This window comes from Hylaeus volcanicus, chromosome 8, assembly GCF_026283585.1.
Source record: "Hylaeus volcanicus isolate JK05 chromosome 8, UHH_iyHylVolc1.0_haploid, whole genome shotgun sequence".
Lineage (NCBI taxonomy): Eukaryota > Metazoa > Arthropoda > Insecta > Hymenoptera > Colletidae > Hylaeus > Hylaeus volcanicus.
The window spans coordinates 3,850,848-3,875,762 of record NC_071983.1 but is presented as its reverse complement, the minus strand read 5'-3'; the positions used below and the strand labels follow the sequence as shown (position 1 = coordinate 3,875,762).

At 44.9% G+C, this 24,915-nt stretch overlaps 1 protein-coding gene across 1 annotated transcript in view; it reads left to right on the top strand.

The window, feature by feature from the left end:
• The first annotated feature begins 2,939 nt into the window (after window positions 1–2,939).
• Window positions 2,940–24,915, top strand: part of LOC128881066 (uncharacterized) — a 110,673-nt gene continuing 88,697 nt past the window's right edge. The window contains exons 1-2 of the mRNA XM_054131745.1: window positions 2,940–5,043; window positions 9,772–10,446. Of these exons, the coding sequence (XP_053987720.1) occupies window positions 10,334–10,446 (113 nt within the window). The 5' untranslated portion in view covers window positions 2,940–5,043; window positions 9,772–10,333. The remainder of the gene's footprint in view (window positions 5,044–9,771; window positions 10,447–24,915) is intronic.

The following is a 24,915-nucleotide window of genomic DNA, read 5'->3' as shown; positions in this document are numbered from 1 at the left end:
TTTCGTATAGGATGAGATGTATTGTTTTACTTCTGTTTATACATAGAGTATTACCCAGAGATAAAGGAAGTATACTGTTCTGTACTACTGCGATGCTATTGCAATTCATGCAAGGTGATCCAGCTTTAAAAGACTATTCTCATATAATATTGGATGAAATTCATGAACGCTCTACTCAAAGTGATTTTATTATTGCTTTGTTAAAATTAATTATTCCTAAAGTATGTTTGATAAAATTAAGTATAAGTTTGAATATAAAATTAAATAAAACTCTCCTTTTCCTTTAATATAAACAGAAATCTATTTCTTAGAGACCAGATTTAAAAGTCCTTCTTATGAGTGCAACACTTAATTCTGAAAGATTTTCGAAGTATTACAATGATTGTCCCATGATTCACATCCCAGGCTTCACTCATCCAGTGGAACAATTTTATTTAGAAGATATTTTATCATTTACACAGTAAGTGTTTCTTATCACAATTTTAATTTAAAAGTAGTAAAAGTAAAGAACTATTGTATAAATTGATATACAGATTTAAATTTCCCGAACCACCTCCGGTACCGCAAAATTGGAAAAAAGTTAACAAGAAGATTAAACAAGATCAACAAAAAAGGAACGATTTTACCGATTTCATACATCCATACGTACAGCAACTTATAGCCGATGTAAGTATCACTTTTATGGTTTTATATTTGTCTTATTTTTTTTTTATTTTATAATGAATTAATACGGCTATTGTAATACAGAAAAAGTATCCGAAATATGTGACCGATCAATTGAAGAATCCTAACAGCGAAGAAATGTCTCTCGATCTTATAGAAGAGTTAATCGGATACATTTCTAGAACACAAGGTCCTGGAGCAATACTAGTCTTTGTACCTGGTATGATGGACATAACAAAACTACATAAAATGATGATAGATAGTGGACGATATCCACAAAGTAAGTACATTTTACGAGTTATCGTCAACGTAAATCATAGTATTATATATTTATTCAAAATTATTCTTCGTATATAGGTAGATACGTTATTTATCCTCTTCATTCTCGTATGCCAACGATCGATCAAAAGCTTATATTTAAAGAACCACCTGTAGGAGTTCGAAAAATAATAATTGCGACTTCTATTGCGGAGACGTCAATAACTATCGAAGATGTAGTGTATGTCGTTGACTCTGGTAGAACTAAGTATAAAAGATTTGATTTGAATAAAAATATCGAAACTTTATTATCCGAATGGGTATCGTTAGCTAATGCGAAACAAAGAAAAGGTCGAGCGGGCAGGTAAGAGACTTACTTAGACTTACTTATTATTTGTAATAATTGCTTCGATATTAATATGTTTTCTTTAGAGTGAAACCTGGTTGCTGTTATCATTTATATTCGAGAGCCAGAGAATCGACGTTTGAACAATACCCATTACCTGAGATGCTAAGGACTCGTTTAGAAGATGTTATTTTGCAAATAAAAATTTTACAATTAGGAAAGGCCAAATCTTTTTTAGCCAGTGTTATGGACCCGCCAGACGTAAAAGCTATAGACTTATCTTTAGAGCTACTCCGAATACTTAATGCATTAGATAACGAGGAACATTTAACGCCTTTAGGGTATCATTTGGCACAATTGCCGCTTGATCCACGAACAGGTAATGTCTCCGCTCCTAAATATAACACCTTTTTTTGATAATAATAATGTTCAAAATAATATTTATTTTTACCAGGAAAGATGATTATATGGGCAGCATTGTTTTCTTGCGTAGAACCAGTTTTTGCGATCGCGGCAAGTCTTACGTTTAAGGATGCATTCTATTGCCCTTTAGGAAAAGAAGATCAAGCAAATAAAAAAAAACTTGAGCTTAGTTTAAACGAATACAGTGATCATATAGCATTGGCCGAAGCTTTAAGGAGATTCGAGGCTTCACACAGAAGAGGAAATGCTGGTTATTTTTGCAGGGAGCATTTCCTCTCTTTCAATACACTAAAACTTCTTTCTGAAATGAAAACTCAATTTGCTCAGCATTTGCATCAAATGAAATTTTTAGAAACTGACAATCCCAGCGATAGGAACGCCAACAAAAACTCTAGCAATATCGCGTTAATAAAAGCAATAGTATGCGCTGGACTCTATCCAAATGTTGCCGTTATAAGGTACGTATAGAAATTTCTAATTCATCAAAATTTTCACGGTTGATTAATTTCATTTTACCTGTATCTTTTAGGAGAGTTACAAAGAAAGGAACAGTTGCGTGGACTCCAGAAGACGGTAGCGTGAATGTGCATCCGTCAAGCGTAAACGATAAAATTCATCACTTTCCAAGCCCATTTCTTACATACTTCGTAAAACAACGATCGACAATGATATATTTGCATGACACCACATGCGTTACTGCACCAATTCTATTATTCGCCGCTCCGAATATGTGCATAAGTACGAGAAATTGACAGCTCTTTTACATAACTTGTATCATTTATATACATATAAAAATATTTTAAATTTTTCAGAAAAGGAAAAAGGAAATTATCTTATTAGTTTAGCAAGTTCACAAAACTTTCCTTGCGATTTGCGAACTGCGCAACTCATTCAGGTATAACAAATGAACCACTATAACCTCAAATTTATGTCTATGTACAATACCTTTTTACGTGTTTAATTTATTACAGAAATTGCAAGAAGAATTTAATAACATGTTAGAGTATAAAATAACACATCCAGGAACTGTAGTTTGGAATAGCCACGAAGGTGATCTACTAAAGTAAGCTTGGAGCTGTTTCAGCATTTGTTAATCTTAATCCTTAGATTAAAAAATACTAATACTCTTTGTTTGGTTATAGCGCTATTATAGATTTGGTCTGCCAAAAAGACGAGGAAATGGGATTTTCCGAGTCCAATAACGACGATGGCGAAGACAATTTTGATAACCATAGTCAAACATAATTTAGTAATTTATTTGATCAATAAAGTAATTACATTTGCCAGTGTTTTAAAGTACACAGAAATAACTTGGGTAAAAGGAGCTTTTTTAGATCTCTTTTTAATTGACTTTATAAAATGAACCATTAAATATATTTAAACAATTCCCTAATTTTACCTACATAATAATAATAAAAAATAGATACAAGTACCTACAGATACATTACGAATTTTGTAATATAATTAGAAAATAAATATTTGATGAAACACAGTTTTTCAATATTAACTTTAATCGACAAAAATTGGACAATTGTTCAATGAACAAAAAAGTAAATTGGCTTTGCAATATTTAGTTTCAAACGGTAATATTTTGTAGTTTGAAAAATCCGTGTCGCCTTCTATACAGCCGTGTCAAAAGGGTTGCCTACTTCTAGTTTGTACAACTACACTTTGTACGAAATGCTATTCTCAACCTGAATTCTCTTCAGGGTTGTACCAACATAAATAAGAATTATTATCAAATCGAATGCGTACGAATTTACTTTCCTCATATTTTCCTTATCTTAATTTCAGTGTTGCGAAGTAATAAATATAACTGGTCTATTTATGCTATAGGATGTATGATCATCGAACGCCGTTACAAAGTGAGGTTACTTTGCACCTTACGGGGTATCTTTATACGTATCCTAATACGAATCAAAATGACGAACGAATTTTCTCAGATCTCGGTGTAAAGATACTCCGTTAAGCGTAAAGTAACCTCGTTTTACGGTACGGTGATAAGTATTACTATAAATATAAAATGAGATTCGAGAATGACAGCATCCTTGACAAAATTTAGATGGTCTTACGAACCAGAGGCAACAAGGGTATTTCGTTCTTCGCAGAAACTTTGCATAATTAGATAAATAAACTATAAACTTTTGTTGCTTAAACACGATAGTTCGGATACGGTGTTTAACACGATGTTTTACTGTAAAAGTAAAAAAAACTACAAAGCGTCCGAATATCAACGTTATTCACCGTATACGTTCGCGCGTCGTCAGTAAAAATGAACCTGAGGTCTGGCACGAGCTGATAGCCACCACGGATAGAAGTAAATAGGGGGAAGGCGAAAGAGAACGAACAAGAAAGAGGGAGAGTGGACAGGAGGGACGTTCCCGGCAATACACGGAGCGGGACACGTAGCGTCCGATTCAGTCTGCATCCGACCGCCGCGAGTGTCGCGTCGCGAAGCCGTGCTTGAAACTCGGGGGGACACGAGACTCCGGTACGAGTCAGTCGTGCGTGCGAGCGAGCGAGTGCGCGTGATACGACACAACACACCGCCGGTCTCTTTAATCCCGTGTCTAGGCGTTCATCTCCTGCTCCTTTTCTCTTTCTCTTTCGGCAGGGCTTTAATCACACGGAGCCGGTTAAATGTCGCAGATCTTGGTGCATCGGCGATAGAGAGAGAGTGAGAGAACGGGTCACTGAACGACCGTACGAAGGTACGAAGAGGGAGTAAGAAAAATAAAAGAGGGACAGAGAGGGATTCTTCGTCGCGACGTACAACACATACGTATATATACACGTGCGAAAGCCAGAGAAGAGACGTGAACACGCGCGTGCGCACCCGCGTATCACACATACATACACACACGTATACATAGGCGCATATGTACAGAGAACAGAGGGTTAGAGAGAGAGAGAGGACACCGGTGCAGGAAGAGGCGAGGGAGCCCAGTGACACCGGGAGGGTTGGGTGTTCCTCGTGCAAAACCGCCACCGGAATATATGTCGTGAGTGTGCAGCCGAAGATCTCGCGGATAGAGGCGCGATAGTGCGTGCCGGGGCTTTAAGAAGGGAAAGAAAAAAAAAAAAGCGGAAAGACTCTCTCGGGTGAAAAGCAATGCGGGTTCATTGACTGCGCGCCGCGCAATGGCCGCATGTTCGTGGCCGGTGCACAGTGCATGTGTGACAGGAGCTACGAGGAGGACGACGCCGAGGACGACGAGGCCGAAGATACCGGCTGCGGCCAACATCGAACTCGAGACCTACTGAAGTACTCTCTTCGGATTTCCGTGCGATCGGGGACGCCTCTCGATCCTAGCTACGATAACACCGACATTCAGATCTCTCGTCGTTTTTCGGTAAGTCGAATTTATCAAATCGCACCATGTAGATTTTCTAGTTGTACTTATCATTTTCTCTACTCGTAAATCCCGATTAATCGATTCAGAATCGAACGTCCCTACGTGTGATTCGCGAGAAAGCTGACGGTTGTCGCGGTGCATACACGCCTCTTTAAGAATTCTCGTACCGATGCATCATGGCCAGCATCAAAACGACCTAATTTTTCACTTCCACGGTATTTAATAATACGTTCCACCGTCGTACCTAACATGCTCGTTTCGAGTTTGAAACTGAGCAAACGCGTCGAAGAATACGAAAGGGATATATCGACTGTGTTGCTTAACCGGTGTTTAACCTTCGGACAACGGATGCCGGGTTTTTCATGACCCAAACATTAGATACGTATTCATGCTAAAGTCGCGACGATGATATTGGAGTTGGATCGACTTCCCCGTTCTCAATGTTTACCAATAAAGTGGCTCCGATAAAGTATCGAAATATTGTGCGCGTTAGATAGAGTACAACAGTGTACATAGAGGGTGGAACAAATTCGATTCGAATAATAGGCGATGAATAAAGGCACTCGATAACTATCCTTCTTAATCAGGGTTTCCACTGCTCCAATTTTCGATAGGATAGTCCTACTTTTACACCGACAGTTACAGGAAAAGTGTAAGCGGTCCATTAGGACCACCACACTATAAATAAAGATAATTGAATCGAATTGAATTTTACACCGACATCGAAATGTATTACCATAGGATTTTAGAGCAATTTCACCGGTAAAAAGTACGTAGAAAGCACGTTCGATATTTGAATAAATTTTTCTACTCCGAAAAAGATTTTACGGCAGATTCGACGATATTATCGCGGCCAGATATTTTCTCGCGACAAAAGTTAATTTCTTTACATTCGAGGACGAGTAACCGAAGGACGCCTACGTCACTCTTGCGATGACCTTATCACTACCCGCTGACCTTACCTACCATAGGTATTATAATCATCGCATCTTCGTAATAATACTTAATCGACCGCTTGTCCCGGTGCAGTCAATCTTCTCTTTCCCAAAAGGCGTACGTGGTCCTTGTAGAACATTAAAAAAACGTATAAAAGGACGAGTGATTCTTGAATATTGTTTCGCGGTAAAATCAAACGCTATAAGAACGATTGCGCGTTACAGGTTGATGGTATCACCGTCGTAAACTAGAACAAATTTGATCGTCGAGCTTTTAATTCCGTATCTAATCATCTAGCAGCAGACTTTGCCATAAGTCGACAACACCTTATCTTTGTGCTCTTTCCATTGCTATGCTTCGTTTCTCGAAATTCGGATAAACTACTTAAACAGAGACAGATCGATAGAAAGAATGACTAGACTAGTTTTTTTTTTTTTTTTTAAATATACTCGCTTTTCTCTCATATTTGTTTCAAGTCGAGACGATGTAGTTGGTCCAGAAGCGTGTGACATGACTATCCGGTAGCGGGATATTTCAATTAGGTGTATATTTGATTCCCGATGGTTGAAAACACCGATTAGGTCGAACGATTGTAGCGTTGAAAGGAACAACTTCGCTTTGGAACAAATCCAACAGGCTGACTTGTGTATTCTAATCAAGTAAATCAGGATAAGTACGTGTTTTTGCTTTGCTCGCATTGCGTCCGATCGCGATGTAATTAGTCGGCGAGAAAGCAGAAAAATGTTGGTGTTCGTAAACCATAGCGTCCGCCTTGGTGAAAACGTTATTAGGAATGCAGAGGAATGGTGCGTTTGGATGATCCGGGTTTAGATGAGGTGTCGAGGGATTCGTCGAAGGATATTTATAAATACCAGATGCAAGCAGTGGTAATCGTCGAGTGGATGGTCATCGAAATTCGAAGTCGTAATCTCATTTGTGGCTATCGAGCGCTGCTGTTCATTGATCTTACGGTTTAATGGACGAGATCGTTGCACTCGCGATATGAGACGTACTACTCGCGATGAGATAATTGTGCTAAATTATCGTATATTGTCATTGATAAAATACACGTTGTCGCAAATGTGCCTTTATCGATGTGTCGAAAAATACCGTTTATACCGTTTGCTTCCAGCGAATCATCGATTTATGCGGTAAACAACGTACAGGGATGTATTCGCGTTTCTCTATACGATTTAATGATAGCATTCTGTCAATGATCCGTTCTCGATACGTAAACAAACTTTTTTACGACATTGAGACACATACCTGTATAAAATTTTGGTTGGCTGCATCCTCTCGAACAGCAATGGTAAAACTTCGGGTCCAGGTTAATTCGTGCATCCACTTCTCGTCCTTACCGTCGTTTAAGAGAGAAACACTGAATTAACGGTACTATTTTCGCAACGAGTGCCATAACCTTCCTTAACGTTCTCGATTTCGATCACAGCACTTACGACGCGTCGGGAGTCGATGCGAGCGTAGCTTTAGTCGCATTGGTACTAATTTCACGTTCGAAGGTTGACACGCTTGACGAAATCGCTAGCCGCAACGGAAATGGGAAACCGTCCTTAGCCTAGAGATGCTACCAGCGATCATTGTCGCGTTATCGATAAGTAGCAACGTTCGGTATATCGACGATATCGTTAAGATAGGCAGAATTGAAGTATCTAATTTATCAATCTGATCCATTTATTAGAAAATAATCCGTATAGCTCGAACCAGAAGCGGTGATACTTCGATACCATCGATGGTATTATTTGTAGGTTAGGTGTCGCGCTCGCGGCCGTGAAAGTAAAACCGTGTTGTTCCACGAATCCAGCTAATACCAATCAACTAATTAGGGACACTCGTCGAAAATCCAACGTCGAGATGCTCGACATCGTATACGTGCCACTCATCCGTGACTAATGCCTAACAGTTGGCGGGTGAAAATTGGCGCGATGTAAATATGGGACGAGTTCTCATGAGCGCGGCGTATATCCGCTCGATTTACTTCGTCAGCTTCAAACGCAACGTACGACCATTGCACTCGCTGCTCTCCCTCCCCCTTTCCAGGGGCGGATTTAATATTTTAAAGGGGGTCTCGAGAGCTTCTTATTCGTTGATCCGTTAACGTAACTACCATTTGCATCACAGAAGAAATGTTTCTTCTAATTTCAAGTAAGGTTTAATATCTGAATATTTATGATCAGCGACGTATCATCGATATCCGATCATTCGATTGAGGTATTCGGAACTTTCACGACTCGGTTTTTCTCGTCTGTCTAGTAAGAAGTAAATGTTTTTAAATTACAGAGCATAGAGCTCAAATATTTTCCCAGGCGCATCGGACCCCTCGTCAGTCTAGTATCATTCTTGTAATTCTCAAAACATTTGATGTTTTCGATACATTTCCTTGCTCGATGTTTTGTTTGTTTGAAAATATTGGAATATGTTTCGTAGAGGATGACAAGAGGATAAATAATACTATATTAGCGATAAAATTTGCCTTTCCTAAAATGCCTCGAAAAAGAAAAGGGTCCGGCAAAGCGTTGGCCCGCCATTGTCCGCTCTAGCCACCCAACCCTACTTCGCTCACCCCGCCCGCCATAATCGTCTTCGTTCCCGGCGCGCGAACTGCGTTAAACGGGCAACAAGCTGATAAATAACGAGCGATTTAACGTGCGATAGCGAGTGATTCTTGGTTATGCGAAGAATTCGGAAGCTGATGAACGCGGGCGTGCAGCACGGGTACGCTGGTTGGACGGAAATAGGTGACCTATATATTTATTTCTGTTTTGCGAAATCAAACCGAATTTTTCCAACCGGACTCTTTGTCGTCGCGTTTCGGAAGTCACGAACTAGTTGCCCGCGGGACTTTTTTTTATCTACGTTCATGAATGCTTGTTCGAAACATCTTTGGGATAAACGTTTCGACGTACGGATTCCATCGCTCACGTTTTCCCGGAACACGACAGAGGTACGTTTTCTTTTTTCTCTTTGAGACAGGAACGAAGCTATGGTAAGCTTTGAGTAGGGGGCGTACGATCATTTTCCGCCATGTTTCGAGTAGAGGGCGCGCAAACTCCTTCGATTTCCCGCCGAGTGAGACTAATGTCGACCGCGAAGGATAGTTGTTTTTGGTGATTTGTTTGTTAGGATGCGTCGTCGCGACGACCCGTTTATACGGTGGTGAATGTGTATCGACGTGTCTTCCTCGAATTAAATAATTTGATAAGCATGACGAAAATGAAATTACGGAATGAAATCTCCGTAAGTGACACCTAAATAACGAATGAAAGATACTCACCGTCTGTTAGATGTGCACTGTTACCGTCTTGCTACCGCGAAAGCCGCTATTTTCGCGATGAGAAAACTTGGTTCTGTTTTTACCGACCTCGTCGGTGGTAACGGATTACCTTACCCAAGCACGATTACCTTCGGCAGTAGCAATAGACGATCATGAATGAACGCGCGAGCGCGATGCTGAGGCTACTCGCGAGTACGTATTCGAGGCATTCGTTGCAACGTCCGGCGTTCTACGCGAATATCTGATACGCCGAGGTGGAATCAACTACTCGTAATTCCAAACTTACAACTCGTAGGTCGCGTAAAATTTCTCGGTACGAAATAGAAAGAATATCGTCGGTCGCCTGACCAGAACTTTTAAACAGGAGAGTAAGGTACCGTTTTCCTTTCTTCTTTCTCTCCGTGAACGGACTCCAAAATTTTCTTAATTTTCGATAAATATTAAAAAAAATAAACAAAAAACCAAACCCATAAATATCACCTTGCGTTCTTATTTTCCAGATAAACGCCCTCGAAGCTCGGAAGAAAGGAAGAAATGCTCCGTTTCTGACGCGATTCTCCCTCAAGTTCGTCGAACGATTTCATTCGAGAAACGAAAGCCGAACGTTGAATCGTCGTCGACCGTACCAAAGAGAACTGTAGAGACTTTAAACCGTTTCGACGCTCGACCAACCGTAAAAGCTCTTACGAAGACTCTCGATCATTCCGCGGATCGGTCAGCTCCGGTAACACGAATAACACGTCGCGATCGCTTCGATCTTCGAGTCGGACTTGATGCTCGCGAACAGGTACGAGGATCGCGAGACATCATCGGCGTCGAGTCGGCCGCGAAAATGTTCGGTCGCTGACGTTCGTAGGCAGAGTGAGGCTCGTCGTCGCGGCGCATCATCTTCGTCGTCGCGAATCGCGTCGGACGTATTTAGGTGGCGGGACAGTGAGAATATTCGCTCCGCGTCGTGGTTGTCGTCGTCGTCGTGCGTTGTTCAGCCAGTGGTGTTCAGGCAGTGAGAGAAAGATAAGAAGAGAGAGGCGGGCAGCTATAACCGGCAACCACACGGTGGACATGATTATTTCAAAGGATCTGTTCCTCTTTGGCGACCAAGATTACCTGCGCCTTCCCAGTAACGAGAAGCGCCAGCAACGGGCAATGGGCCGACCGATCATCAATGCTCCCAGGTGAGTGCCTTTCAACCGTTTCACGCATGATCACGGCTCTCTGCCGTTCTAGAAGATGTAATTAGCTGTTAGAGATGTTATCGAAGAAGATGTTAAAAACATTATTAAATTGCGCAGCCAATTCTCTCAAATATTACAGACGAAAGAAATGGACTGGTCTCATACTTTTCGTTCTTTTCATCGACAGACGTATTCGATAGCGATATTAATCTACTTGAATATGAATTTACATCCAAGTAATTTTCATAATTTTTATAAAAGCAGGACTGATATTACCACATCGATTAATTAAACGTTTTCTACATAGACTTTGCACACGTTAGATTCCATTTATAAATGATTCTTCAATCTTAATCTATAATTGCAACTGGTCGACGTCTTCCATATAACGAGATTCTATTCCCGAGGATATTTAAATGATCTGCTACTCTTGTTACGTATAGTATAAAGATCAGCTCTCCGTAGCGGAATACTCAATTCCATTAATTATAATCTATACGCAACCAGAGACGCGCTTGGACGTGCATATTGCTTGTCAGATGTCTTCAACGGGTACTCGTATTTTTTTCGGTGTTTCTTTTTCAACGATGGCAGAATATCAGAGAACCGTCGGCTATGCTACGCTAGATTGCGCGTGTTTCTGTCGGCGCGCCGGAGCAAAACGAGCAAACAAGGCAAGGAAACGCGAGTTGAAATGCGGGAATTAGTCATTCATCGTTATAAAAGTGGGACAAGTTTACGAGACATAAATATAGTAAATAGGAGGCGTTCCGTGATGCGACGCGATGGATGAGAAATAGAAACAATTTAAATTAAATTAATCCAAGCGACGTCGATCATCTTCTAAGATGGCAATTCCTATCGTTGAACAAATTATAAATATTACAAAGTACTCAGAATTGAGGCAACGAAGCAGATTTCCGTTCCGTGCTTCCGGAAGTGGAAATCGTTATTTTCTTTTCGAAGTTGTAGATTAAACAAAGCAGTCCGGTGGTGGCACGGACATTGATAACATTTGTTACTCGTATGCGCGGTCAAAAGTCATTCCCACCCCTATTTGCGTTTCTTCGGCAGGTGGCAGCTGCGAAAACAATGCTCAGCTGGTCAAACTTTGTCCTATTGTATTTCGTTCGTTGTTCTCTTGGACAGGCTCCTTTGAGTTTAATCAGTTCCCTACTCGAGCTTTGCATATCGATACCTGTTGGCGCCAAGTTTTGATCGCTTAACGAGGAGGAGAAAAATAGAGGAGGAAGCACGAGGGTAATTAACGTCAGCCGGGCACACATGACTGTCAAATCCCTTATCGCGACTGATAGTCGATGATCTCTTTCGAAAGAAGCTCGAGACGGTGGTTGGCTGGTTCCCTTATCGTGTTCCCGTCATAAAAAAAATACCTCGCCGGTTAAATTACGAGTCGCTAAACGAATTCGCGCCGTAAAATCCCTGTCGACCTTCGTCGTGTCAACGGGGATTCGATTGTTCCTGACGTTTCTTTATTCGCCAACATCGCGCCGCGCCGTTCACGCCTTAAACATTATCTGCTCGATTGTTGGTCGTTGCTCCGTGTCGTCGTTTTATCGGTCCCGTCGGACAAATTTATTTATACGTTTCGCGGTTGTTTGTTCGCGACCAGATTCGACGAACGGCGTCTCGAACCGCGGCTGTTTGCGCCCGTGTTTGTTTGCGATCGTCTTCGTCGGCGACCAAACAGTGACGAGCAGCATCGCTAAGCCTCGCGCGTGTCGTCGTCGTTTGAATTGTCTGAAAAATATGTCAGGCCATCGAGGCTTTGTCGAGAACAGAGATTACCGGTAACTTTTCGTTGAAGATGTTTGAAACTTTCTTTAAGAGAGGACAGGGTAGGTACCTATCGTTCCCTATAGGGAAACGTAAGGTCTTCGTAGCCGTAGAAATCCCACGCATCTGTTTATAGCAATTCCATATCGGTTCCATAGGATATCATAGATTTCTGCAGCTCTTCGCAACGATTGTTCGGTTCTTCGTATCCTTGCATAGGGATTGAGCAATGTTTCTGTAGCACTCTGTAGGCTCGCGCTCTCAGTTTTCGTCAGAAATAGAGATTTCGTAAGTCGCCACGGAGGGTTTGGAATTTTCCATGCATGACGATTTTATAGGTATCCATATTTACCTGTAGCGATTAGTCATGTTTGTGTACCTTTCAATAGCGATTGTGCAATTATACAGCCATTTCGTAACTCTGTGTAGGAATGTTATAACTGTCTGGAGCGACTTTTCTGTGCTTTATCGTACTTTGTAGCTTGTTCTAGTCGCACGGTGATTCTGCAAGACCGTTTACTTGTTCCCAGACCTTATCTAACATCTAACGACTTTGAGCAGGGATTCTATAGCTTTCGGCGACAATTCTATACCGTCCTTTAAATAGGGCGGTGATAAGTATACGGGTTAAACGACTCGTTGTATATCTTCGGGACGCTCGACGGAAACGAGCGTAGAATTTGTTGCCGGATATCGTCGCAGTTCGCGGAAATGATAAATCGTATTTCGACGAGAGTGCATTCCACGACGAACGATCGCGCGCGGCTTTTCCTTGGATCTTCGTTTCGAAAGCGTTTCGAGGTATCGATTACCTTTCCACGAGTTTCGAAACCTGGTTTGCCTTTACGGAACCATGCCCGGGCGCAAATTGGAACCCAGAAACTCGGCGAGTAGGCCACGCGGTGAAACGACAATTATTTCCGGATATTTTTTTCTGACGTGTTTGCGCATTCGGAAACACAACGATATCGTAATTAATTTCGGTATCGCGTGGCTTCGAATAAGTATTTCGCTCGCTTCTCCACGGCCCGCGAGAGCAGATTTTTCTGGAATTTCTTCACGCGTCCGAAGTACGAAGAGATTAAACGGTTGAATTCTTTATCGGTGTCAACGCCGCGACGCGATGCTTCAGAATTTCTGATATAGACCGTCTCTTGGCGAACTGTAAATAAAACGAACGAAAGCTCTCGCCGTTTATCGTCGCGCGGTCCGCGGTATTTGGTGATTCTTCTGACAAAGAAGTTTGTAAATCAAACCCCCGCGCTATGTTTCTGTATAAACTAAACGGCTGATAAATTTTCCTTTATATCCAGCGCGCATTATCGGGTTTGCTACCAGCCAATCGATACCCAAACTGTAGTGGACGCCGCCAACAAGTTTGCTTTCTACCCGTATATTCGATATTATAATATTTGGTTCGATAGCGAAAAAGATCGCGCATCGCCGATCAATTTTCCATTCCCATTACGCGGCAACTATCGTGGGTAAGTGGTATAGGCGCGCGACATGTGTTCTAACCTAGAAACGATCGATCGAAAGAAAAATCGGTGGTTTCTCCTCCTGAGAAAAATCGAGTCTTCCGCTTGGAGATGAAACCGTTCCAGTTTCCCATGCGTGACCCACTGGAAGGGACTCGTCGTACACGCGTTCTCCTTATCGCCTGCTCGGGCGTGGACTCGTCTAGAAGGAAGAAAAGCGGATTTGCAGACTTCTTGCTCCTTTCGAGCATTTCCTAACCCCGATGATACATATGTGCAACGTACATACGTGCCTCGAGCTGGACTTTCAACGGTTTCTTGGACGACCACATAATTTCATCGCGAATGTGGATCTCGACGTAACGAATCGAAGATGGACAACGTTCTATTCGAAAAATAATTTACTCGGCTGCGAAAACTCGCGTCAAACGTAACCAACACGTATGTGTTTGCGCAAAATTAACTACTCGTGATAAATATATAAAATTCGCAGTCTGCGGGTGACGAATAAGAAAACGACAGCGCAGCGAGGATTTCGTAATTTTTATCGACTAAACCATCGAAAGTTGTTTATCGTATTCGAAATGTCGAGCGTTTCGATGTATGAGTACTCGAGAACCACACGAATTTATCCAGTTTGGTTATTTTCTTTATTAGAGCGACCTAAATTTTTCTTATCTCGACCCTCTCAATTCGGTGTCATCGTAGGTGATTCCTAAAGAAAATATCCAAGATAAAAGTACTTAGATAGCTCCCGAATCTTGTCACTTTCCCAATCGGTCGAACTCTAAATTTGTCTCGGAAAAGAAAGAAAATCTGTCGGTGTATCAATATCAATCGTGCGAACGCCAATAACATTTCTGACAGGGAACTGCGCGACTAGGCATATTAAACGCTACTTATCTCGCAGACGAGCATTAGTTTGCTCGCGATGAATCTGGATTCAAGTTCAATTCGGAGCGGTGCGATGCACTTTGGCCGTGTTCTTTCGAGAGCGGATGGAATGATTCATACGACGGAATTAGTCAGAGTCGAGATCGGTCGATCGCTGGAAACGTCGATTTCGCGTACGCGGTCTGCTTAACCCCCGGTTTATAAACGTTCCATGGGAACGATGGTCGCGCGCGTCGACCGCCTATAGGCGTCGAGTAAACGAACGGGGTTACAAATTTGGAGTTAACGTAGTTTGTCTTCGAGGTACAGGTTAGTTTGAGAGGTCTATCTAGAAAGAGTCTTAAACGCGCAGGAATTTAAATCGGACGAATCAATTTGCTCCGAAGAAACGGTTTATTAGCGAGTCTAATCGAGAGGAAAGCAGGCTTTTCACGGTGTACACGAACGAGGAATTCACTTACTTGGAAAGACACCTTGCGTTTCGCCGTGGAAGCCGCGACCTCTCCATAAAAGTCTCTCGATAACTGGGTTTCTCTCGGCGTTACTTCTTGCGGCGTCGCATTCAAAACACGATCTCCTTTCTTTTTCGCATTCTCAGAAGCTCGCCAGGACCCATCGTGCACGTTTTATGCAATTCCGTCGCATATGCTCGAAGCTGTGTACACTTTTCGGCGTGCCGGACGTGCTCCTAATGTAATTTCGGTCGGTACGTATTAATTTTGTTCGGCCCATGTACACCGATAGATTTAAAAATCTTTCTTTACGTTCGTTTTCTTTACGGAAGAGGGTTAAAATAAGAAACGGCAATGCGCGCACGCGCGCGAGGTACGTAGTATTTTGCTTAGGCGCAAAAGTGGAACGAAAAAAAGAGCGTCGAGGCCCGGTATTCCAGCGGCCTACGGTGAGATGAAATCGAGGACGGTGCACGCAGGCAACCGTGCCATTAAGTAGATTGAATATTACCCTATATTCGGTAGACGCAATCAATAGCCTAGAAAAATGCGCTATTCTCCTTCGTGGCTGGAGCGTCCTTGAATCGCCTATCAGCTTTGCGTCTAATTTACCGCTGAATGACGATCTCGTTTATGTGTGCTTCAGCGTGTCGTGTTACGCCGTTTGTGATCTTGGTACGTCGAGAAAGATCCGAAACGTTATTACTTTCTTCGATTCGTTTTAAGACGAAGGATCGCGGTGTGTTTGTTTTAAAGTTTTGGAGCAATGCTACTTTCATCTCGGGATCGATGAACCGTCTTCTTCGTTCCGACCGTTAATTTTTCAGTCTACCTCGCCGTGAACCTACTTCGAAGCGTATCGATTCCGCGTCGAAGTCGACGAACTGTTTGCTTTTCGTTCGCGAAAGCTAATCTCTGTGTTTATCCTGTCGAGAATTTTGGGGTATTTCGAGCCAAACGGTGATATTTCGAGCTACAAATACGTAGATTTCTGGAGCGGTTCTCTTCCAGCGATACGTTTTTAATTTTTCTGTAATAAAACACGACGCTCCGTTATCGCGGAGGGAAATCGCGACGAGTCGAGTTCAATCGAACAGTCGAGGATAGTTTGGTCGCAATTATCGGGGACACAGCGTTCTTCGCGCGGATCCCGTCCCTTTTTGTTTCCGTGGCCGACGATAGACGCAAGGGCAGAGTCTCGCCATCGGTCGATCAACCATTTCCGAGCCGTCAGTCACGAAACTCCACTCGTACTTTGCACAGAGACATCCAGTCGATACACCGGGACCGAAAATATCTGCTAAATGGTCTCTCCGTGCTCCCATCGGAAATCGATTCCGTGTCGCGACACATATTGTCTCACGTTGCGCGTTCGCAAAACTCTCCAGACGCATTGTTCATTTGTCTTCGGAACAGGCTGAATTTTACACAGACGTGTAACGTAATTGTCTCGTTCGAGGTGTCTGACTTTGCGAGGATCGACCGCGAGGATCTCTCGAGGGATGGTTCCGTTGGATCTGTAGTATCGGATCTGTCGGAAAGCTCCGCTCTCGGATTAAAAATACTAAAAAGAGATAGGAAACGGGTATCGATCTATTATCGACCTATTCCAGTTGTTAACTGGTACGCAACGCGGGGCTCGGCAGACAGGTCTGCTCTTAGTCTTGCGTACGGGATCTCGCGAGATTAGAAGCATATAAAACAAACAAGGAATGACTCGGATATATACTATCGAGTTAACCGATGCGTAATGTTAGATCTATCTCCGCGGAGAACTCTGCAGTTTGTACGTACATTATTCTTTGCCGACCGTACAGAATCTCGTTGCGTGAAAAGTATTCAAAGCAGATGGTAGCAAACGATCGCAGCTCTATTCCCACGTTTTACTTCCTCGATCTATCGGGTCTATTAGAAAGTTCTGTTCTTTCTCTAATACGCCGTACTTTCCACGATCAAAAATATGAAAAATAAGTAGCCAACGACTATCGATCTATTATTGACCTACTCCACTTTCGTCTAACCACCAATACTCACGCAAGAATCTCGCTTCAAGTGTCGAGATAATTAGTTCTGAGCGACTATAGCCACCGCAAACATGCGAGCAAACGATGAACCGCGAACAACGCAACCGCTCCTACCTTATTCCTTTTCTGATACGATCGGATATCTGCACCGGAAGTAGCTTGTGTCTGATCAACTGATCTTGGGTTAGTCGAAAGGCAAATTTCGAGTAAGGGGGTGAGAATCGATTACCGTTGGATTTCGATAGGCGCGAACGTAGCAGATATTCTGTGGCGACTTTAATAAAGGCGCGCGTTTTACTGGTAATAGTTTACGTTCACCGATGATCCGTTTTCACGGTAACATTTACACCGTTCCATTCATGGCTGCCGCGTTAATGCATATAAATTCGCTGCAATCGGGGCCGTTCTTGAACCTGTATTACCGAGTCCGTTTCTATTCACCCGCGGCGTATCCAGCCTTATAATCACGAGTCTGGTCGCGTTCGTACAATGTAACTCGAGCGCGAGACGGCGTTATTTTCAAGGACCTTGCCTTACACCGCCGCAACTATTATCGAAGATCCAGTTTTCGATCAAGATAATCCTTCTCCCGATACTTCTTCCAAGTCGCGCCGTCGACAAAACCCCGAGCGATATCCTCCCCAAGACACGAATGATCTTACACGATGATTCGTCCACTGATGGGATTCGGTTTACCGAACTCTCCGGATCACTTTTTTCCTTTCTCTCGTGTCGAATCGTCGTTCGAAAGTGGGATTAACCGCGTAGAGCAAAATTTGCATTCGGTGTCGGGCCGAGACTTTAGATCGCGGCGTTGGGACACGAAATAACGAACGGGTGAGCCAGCCAAGCGCCATGCGAACCCGTATAATAGCTCGTTCTTTCCTTGGTCAGCGTCTTCTCGTTAAACCCGGTTGGCTCGTTCGGTTCGTCGGACCCAACCAGGCGAACAACCCGACCGATCGACTCCAAGGGCTACCGGCTACCGGGGACGTCGGTGACCTACCTCACTCGGCGATCCGTCCTGCTATATCTCGGATACTTTATCCGCTGTACGGAGAGAGATCTAGCTGAGAAACTCTGGAGCTTGGACGGACACGATAACGCGAAGGAAATTCGAGAATCATCGCAATTTCCAACGGTAGCCTCGATTACGCTTTTCAATCTCGGTCGCGGGAGTATCGACGCGGTTGGAAAATTGCACGCGATAGAAAAGTTGGTTTCGGTGAAACGGCCGTGGAACGAAGAAGGTCGCACCTTGGATTCGTTTCTCCGATGGTCAGCGCAGATGACACTCGCGGTGATTACGCGGAATTTTAATAGTTTTGTCAAGCGTGGTACGAGTGAAGGGTACGAGGAATGATTTCTCCCGTGAGAGTGACACTGACCTGCTTCGCGTAATTCGTTCCGTTAGAGAATGATTTTCTTCGCAGAAAACACCTTCCATCCACTCGCACGGGCGACAGATTATTCTATTTTTAAGAGCGCGAGAAACTGTCATTAACGAATCGCGAGTATCGAGGTTAAAGAAGTTTCATCGAATCGGGGGCAAGTGGTCCATCGGACGAGAAGAAAATTTCCTTGGAAATGTTTCTCCGGGACGATCGGTAGTTTGCGCGAGTCCTGGGTAGTTTAAAAAATGTCTTGTTACATCGGAAGAGGATAGGACAGGACGGCTGGATAGAGAGTGAAACGAGTGCGACACAATTTGCAGACGGTCGAGGGCGAACGTACGAGCTATACGAGGCATGCAAATGCCTCGATGGAGCCCATTCCGAAAATGAATCATTCCCCTGTCCGAGGACGCCTGACCTGCCTCACGCGACTCGTTCTACTGTCTCGAGGACTCGTTTCTACGGTGGAAAGCGAGTTCGAGGCGGAGGAGGCATATTTCCTTCTTAAATCAGACGAGCTCTCGGGCCAAGGGGAGGAATGCGAATGCCTCGTTTAAGACGAATCACGTCACGACGAGTAGCACGAACGAGATAGGTCCGGTCGCCAGAAAATCACAAGGTGCAGCCGAACAATGGACGAGAGAGTTTGTCTTTTGTTCGAGCCGCTTCTTATTCAGGAGACAAGATGGGCATCCTCTCTCTCCCGTAGCCGTGGAACAAATTTATGGTTAATAACTCGTCCAACCCGGGACACGTTCCTACCAGCGACGAGTGCGCCTAGCGAGGAATCGCGTCGAGAAATTCCAGCGAAATTCGTCCTCTGCTTCGCTCTCAGAATTTTTTGGACGGTCGAAACTTCCCTTGAATTTCTCGTAGCGTATCATAGATTCTGCGTTAATAGGGAAATTACGCGAGACGTTGATTAACAGTGGTATTTTCTGAGATATACATTTCGAGTCGATTCAAAACTCTCGCGTCTTCCTAAAGTTACCTCGAAGTATTCGAAACAAGAAAGGAAAATTTACAATTCCACGTGAATATCCCGCGTAATCTCGCGATAACGATATCAATTGACGTTCGAACGAGAAGGTGGAATGGTCGAGAAAAGCTGGCTAGACGCGGGAAAACTCGTCTCGTCTCGCCTCGCGTCGCCTCGCGTCGCGTCGCCGCGCCGCGGCATTCTGGAAAGAAATAGGAGTGTGCCAGGGATTCCACCGACGAGCGGGACGCTGACCTACCTCACGCGAGGCACGCATTGCCACTCTCGAGGCAAGTTTATTATAGTTATCTATCGCCGGTTGTTACACGACCGGGCGTGCACGGTGTACGCCTTCCGTTTCGTGTTGGCGAGGATCAGCCCAAGGACGCGCGCGTAACCTGTCACGGAGGAAAACGGAAGTGACGGTCCCCGAGCTGCCAAATTGGAAAGTGTAACTCCGCCGAATTTAGTCGGCGATTGGCACTCGGACGGGAACGGCGTGTGCAGTCACTCGTTCTGTCGTCGATCGTTGACGTGTGTCGTTTGAAGTATTTTAAACGAGACACTCGATCTGTCGCGGGGAACCCCCGCAGACTTTGCTCGCCGTGGAGATACGCGGACACGCATCGGGCAGAAAATTTCGAGCGTTCGAGTTCTCGAGCGGTTCTCGTTCTCCCGCGAGAACGGCTCTCTGATAATTCCGATCTCGCGCGATTATTTACGAGCTGGTCGTCGCGGGCCTCGACGTTTCGCTTGTATCGTATCGAGAACGGAATGGGACTTATGACGGCGAACTCGTGCAGCTCCCGAAACGATTTACGATATTATCATACGGCGCCGTTAAATTCGGTCTCGCGTCTAAAATTGTCTCGCCTGCGTCCTACGCGATTCGCACGGTGCCTTCAAACTTCCCGCTACGTTCGGACGAGGCGCGTTGCGCTCTTTTGACGACGATCGAACAACGCTCAGTCCGTCCGAGACTCGATACGAGACTTTTTATTTAATTTACGTGTAAGCGCAGACCCGAGTAAACACGAAAAAGGAGAAAAGCGAGCAAAGTCTGGCAAAGTAAAGAAAAAGACGTCCGCGCCGACGCTGGGGGCTACGCGACGCGAAGAATAATGCGGCTCCGGGCGCAACTCATTACGATTACGCGTAGCGCGAACAGAGGGAGGAATCTACGATCGGTATTGGCCACGGGGCGAGGTATACGGGGGCTCTTATATTCCGTGTGCGTATTCGTATGAACGGGCCAACGACAGAGAGCGAATACCAGACGTCAGCGCGGCTCTGGTGCGAACGTAGAGACATCCGATGACCGTATGCAAATCGCATCCTTGACTCGGCGAATGCAAGTACATAACACGGACGTGTACACTCCGTTAGGCGTTGGTGTATATACCTGCGTCAACGGGCCAATGACCGGCGCCGCGGGCGTTCGTTCTCCGTCTCTCGCTGCTCGTCTCGCGACGTTCGGCCTCTCTCTAGCCGAGTGCTACGAAACACGAGGAATGGAAACTTTCTCCCTCGTTCGTGATATATACCGCGTGACCGTGCAGTTCCTCCTAAAACATCAGAGTTCTTTCGCGGACCCTCGAGGATATCGCGAATCTCTCTCCGTCTGTCGCTCTCCCGCGTATCCGTTTTTCAGCGCGCGTTCATTTTTCATGCTTCAGTTTTTCTTGTGTTTATACTCGGCGTTTCTATTATTCAAATGCGCGTACAGGGTGTAAACACGTAGATAACGATAAACGGTAATGGCATACCGCGTGACCGTGCAGTTCCTCCTGAAACCTCGGGGTCCTTTCGCGTTCGGTCGAGATACGGGCGCCGCTCGTTTTCTCGAGGATACGAACCACGGATATTTCCCCCGTGACTTTTATGCCTCGTAACTTAGCCTCGGGATTAGGAACTCTCTCCTCGCGATCGTTGCATTTCTCACCCGTGTTTTTCGACGACCTTAGATTTTTACTCGAACCGGTCATCCTGCGCCAAATCGTATCGAAACATAATGCAATCCGAGTATCGGTACGCGCATGTCTTCTTAGGTACGCTGTAGAAACGACTACCGATAAATACCGAAAATTGCAAAGACATTTGCTAGCTACAAACACTTTTCGTACTCTTAAGTACTCCCTACCAGTTTTAAAACGTACAGCGCAAAATTTTGTATCACCGTTCGATCTTCCGGTAAACGAATGTTTTCAAGAAGTTTGGCTAATTTTGGAAACGCTTGTAATTATTACTGCTATTATTCCTGGCAGATTGTACATTTAATACATACAATCGCGCATAAAATATGTTTCCACGAGCGTGTTGCAGCGGCTTCTTTGTTATCGCTGTTGTTGCCGTCCCAGTTTCTTCGGTCCGATACACGCGGTGCGTTTCAGAACGAAGCGCGGCGCACAATGCTTGTCGCTTTGAGTCGCGCTAGCTGAAACAATGACACGATTTGTTCGTCGATACCCCGTCGCTGTTAAACCGATTAGTTTTTTTTTTTCCACCGACGATTTCGTAACGCCAACCGAGCGAACAGCGGTATTCTTTCCACGATTCCATTTTTTGCTCTGGGTCTCGACTCTGTACGAGGTGTCGGGACGGAGCAAGAAAAAATGGATGAAATCTCGTCGCGCGTCGATGCGAGCAACGACCTTCGTCGTTCCGTGAGAATGAGTTACGTTTTACTCTGTACAGAATTATCGCGAAATTATCTTTACTCTCTTAAACTCGTATAAACGCGAAGCTTGCAAACGACACGTTTTCGTGTACGACGAGGATATTTGCAAACACGACTCGAATTCTCCCGATCGCGGATCTAGCCCACTCGATCACGGTTCCTATCTTGCAACGCAACGTATTTCGCGGTCCGTAAACTCCTCCCTCGCTTATCGAGCTTATTTCCAGTGTGCTCGTTATCTTATCCGAAATTAAACAGAATCCACGGAACGGAGCGCCGAACGGAATCCCCCAACCTTTCCCGCGGAGTGCTCGAGTCCCCTCTGGATCGCTGGAGCTCCGTAATCGCGAAAATCTCGGGTGCACACGATGTAGGTAGGCGTGCGCACGTGTCCGCGCGAAAGATCGTGCACGAGGATGCAGGATCGCGGGAAAAGCAAGCCTGCTCTGTCGAGCAGCGATACACCGCATAACACGTCTCGGCATCTCGGGCTCTAAGGCTATTTCTGTACGGGCGCGAGGCGGTCTCCGGCATGTAAGAGCCTCTATATAGATATATAGACGCGGCAAGCCAACAGCCAAGTGTCTCGTCTGCTCCGAAAGAACTATAGATTCGTTGCAGGAAAGTGGATAAACGTTCGACCGTGTCCGTGCGCAATATTCCGATCGCGCTGCTCGAACGCTTTTATTTCGATTCGACCAACCCCTGCGTCATTCGAGTTCCACGTCATTTCTGCTCCGCGTCATCCGGATCCTCCGTCATCCCGACGCATCGTCTCGTTTCTGATTCACGCTCCGAAATGTTGGGTCGTAAACCTTGCTCCGGACCTATCAGCTCTCGCCTACCTCGAAATCCGTAATCCGCTATAATTCCACGCGTCTCTCGTTCTCGTCGCGTACTCGTACGTCTATATCTGTAAAGTCTGATTTATTACCAGGTCGTTTCTCTATTGTTACCGCGTTGGACGTTCTATCTGTGCGCTTTTATCGGTTCGTTTCCATATCTACGTTAGTCTACGGAATCGTTCCTAGTCCGTTTCGATATTAGCATTGCACGCTGTTAAGTTGCAACCTCCGTTATCGCTCGTTGCAAAATGAACTCCATATTCTTCGACGTTACGTACGATGATTGACACTTATGGGACATGTGCGTACAGGTGTACGATGACACAGCAGCAGAATCGTTCGACAAAGTCCGATGACCCGGTCTCTCCGATTTAGAAATTGCATTCGGCACTTGTTCCAACCGAAGTTTATCCGTCGGAACTTTCCGTTTCAACGCATTGCTTTCCCTTTGCTCGGATATGTTCCATCGGAGCGTTTGCCTAAACGGCTCCATTAACGCTCCACCTGGATTCTCTGGTATGCCTCTAAACGCGAACGTGCCATAGAAATTACGATGATCCGTAAATCATCCTGGAAACTCGACAGAGTTGCGCAACGAGTTTTGCCCGTTGGGCTGCACCAGCGTGTTTTAAACAAATTCCAAAAGCTATCGATTCGTCGGCACTGCTCGTTACCATTGAAACGGGCCACGAGTTCGAACGCAAAGGACGGTAAACGGCTCGCGTAAAACGCTTATGTCAGCAAGGAAAACGCGTTTTGAAACGTTCCCGGGAAAACGCGGCCGCGTTAGCAGGCCGATCGTCTCGAAAACGCGCGTTAAAAGACGCGAGCTAACGCGCCATTGGTCGCCTCTCCGAGAACGCGACAGACGTCTCCATGTGGCGCGGAACTCCTGACCAGTTTCCAAACGCTGCCCAGCTGGAGGCAATAAACGTTCCCGCTGACACGATTATTGCAACGACGCCGACGGGCAACTATTAAAAGTTCCGTCCGTGATGCATGCGCCCGGCGAGATCGTAAAACGTTTGTTTACGAGAGCGAAGATGCGATGTTCCCGCGATCCCGGACTCATTAGGCCCGGTAGAGCCTACGCCTCGTTTCGTGCACGCCGATTTATCTCTCCCGGATAAACGGGTCCACCGTTAATCGATCGGGAGGCAATAAAGCCTCGATAATGCCTCGACATCCCCGAGTCTCGTTCGCGAACTTCATTTCCGAGACGCCCGTTTCGAATCCCGACGCGGATCTCCCGAAATCGTTGATCGGAGGATTGTCGTTGTTTTACGTTGGGATCTTTATTCCAAACGTCAGTCTCGACGTACCGGTTGATCCTGCTCGCGACCCCACACGATCTCGTCGAGCTTGATCTATCGAGGTGCGACTATAAATAACGAGCCGCTCATTGACAGCTTATGCCACTTTCTAATGCCAGTGTTCGCCATCAACGTTTATCGCGTCAGACTTTTCCCTGACTCGCGACAAAAAGAAGATATATCGCTCGAGCGAGGCCCGAGCGTTGTTAATTGATTCGTTAAGAAGTGTACGCGGTGATAGGCTCGCGCGAGAGTTGGAAAAATTCAGGTCGCGTTGCGAGGGGGTACTTTTGCGGGAAATGTCTCTACGCGATGCAAAGAATGCTTGACGTCACAGCTCGGTACAAACATTTTTAGAGGCGGACCCGACGAAAAAGAATCAGAAGCTTCGACCTACGATCCGATAGGATGAAAGATATTCTAGGCAAATGGCGTCTTTATCTATGCGTGCGCGCATTACAGGTCTATCTTCGAGCGAATATTTTACGGGTTGCAGACCAATAAAATTGCGATACCGTGCAGCTCAGGAGTTATTTCCATTTTTCGCGCACGTTTTTCGTCCCACATCGAGCCAGGGCGTGGCCTTGTGTGCAGAATTTTAACCGGGCGATAAGTC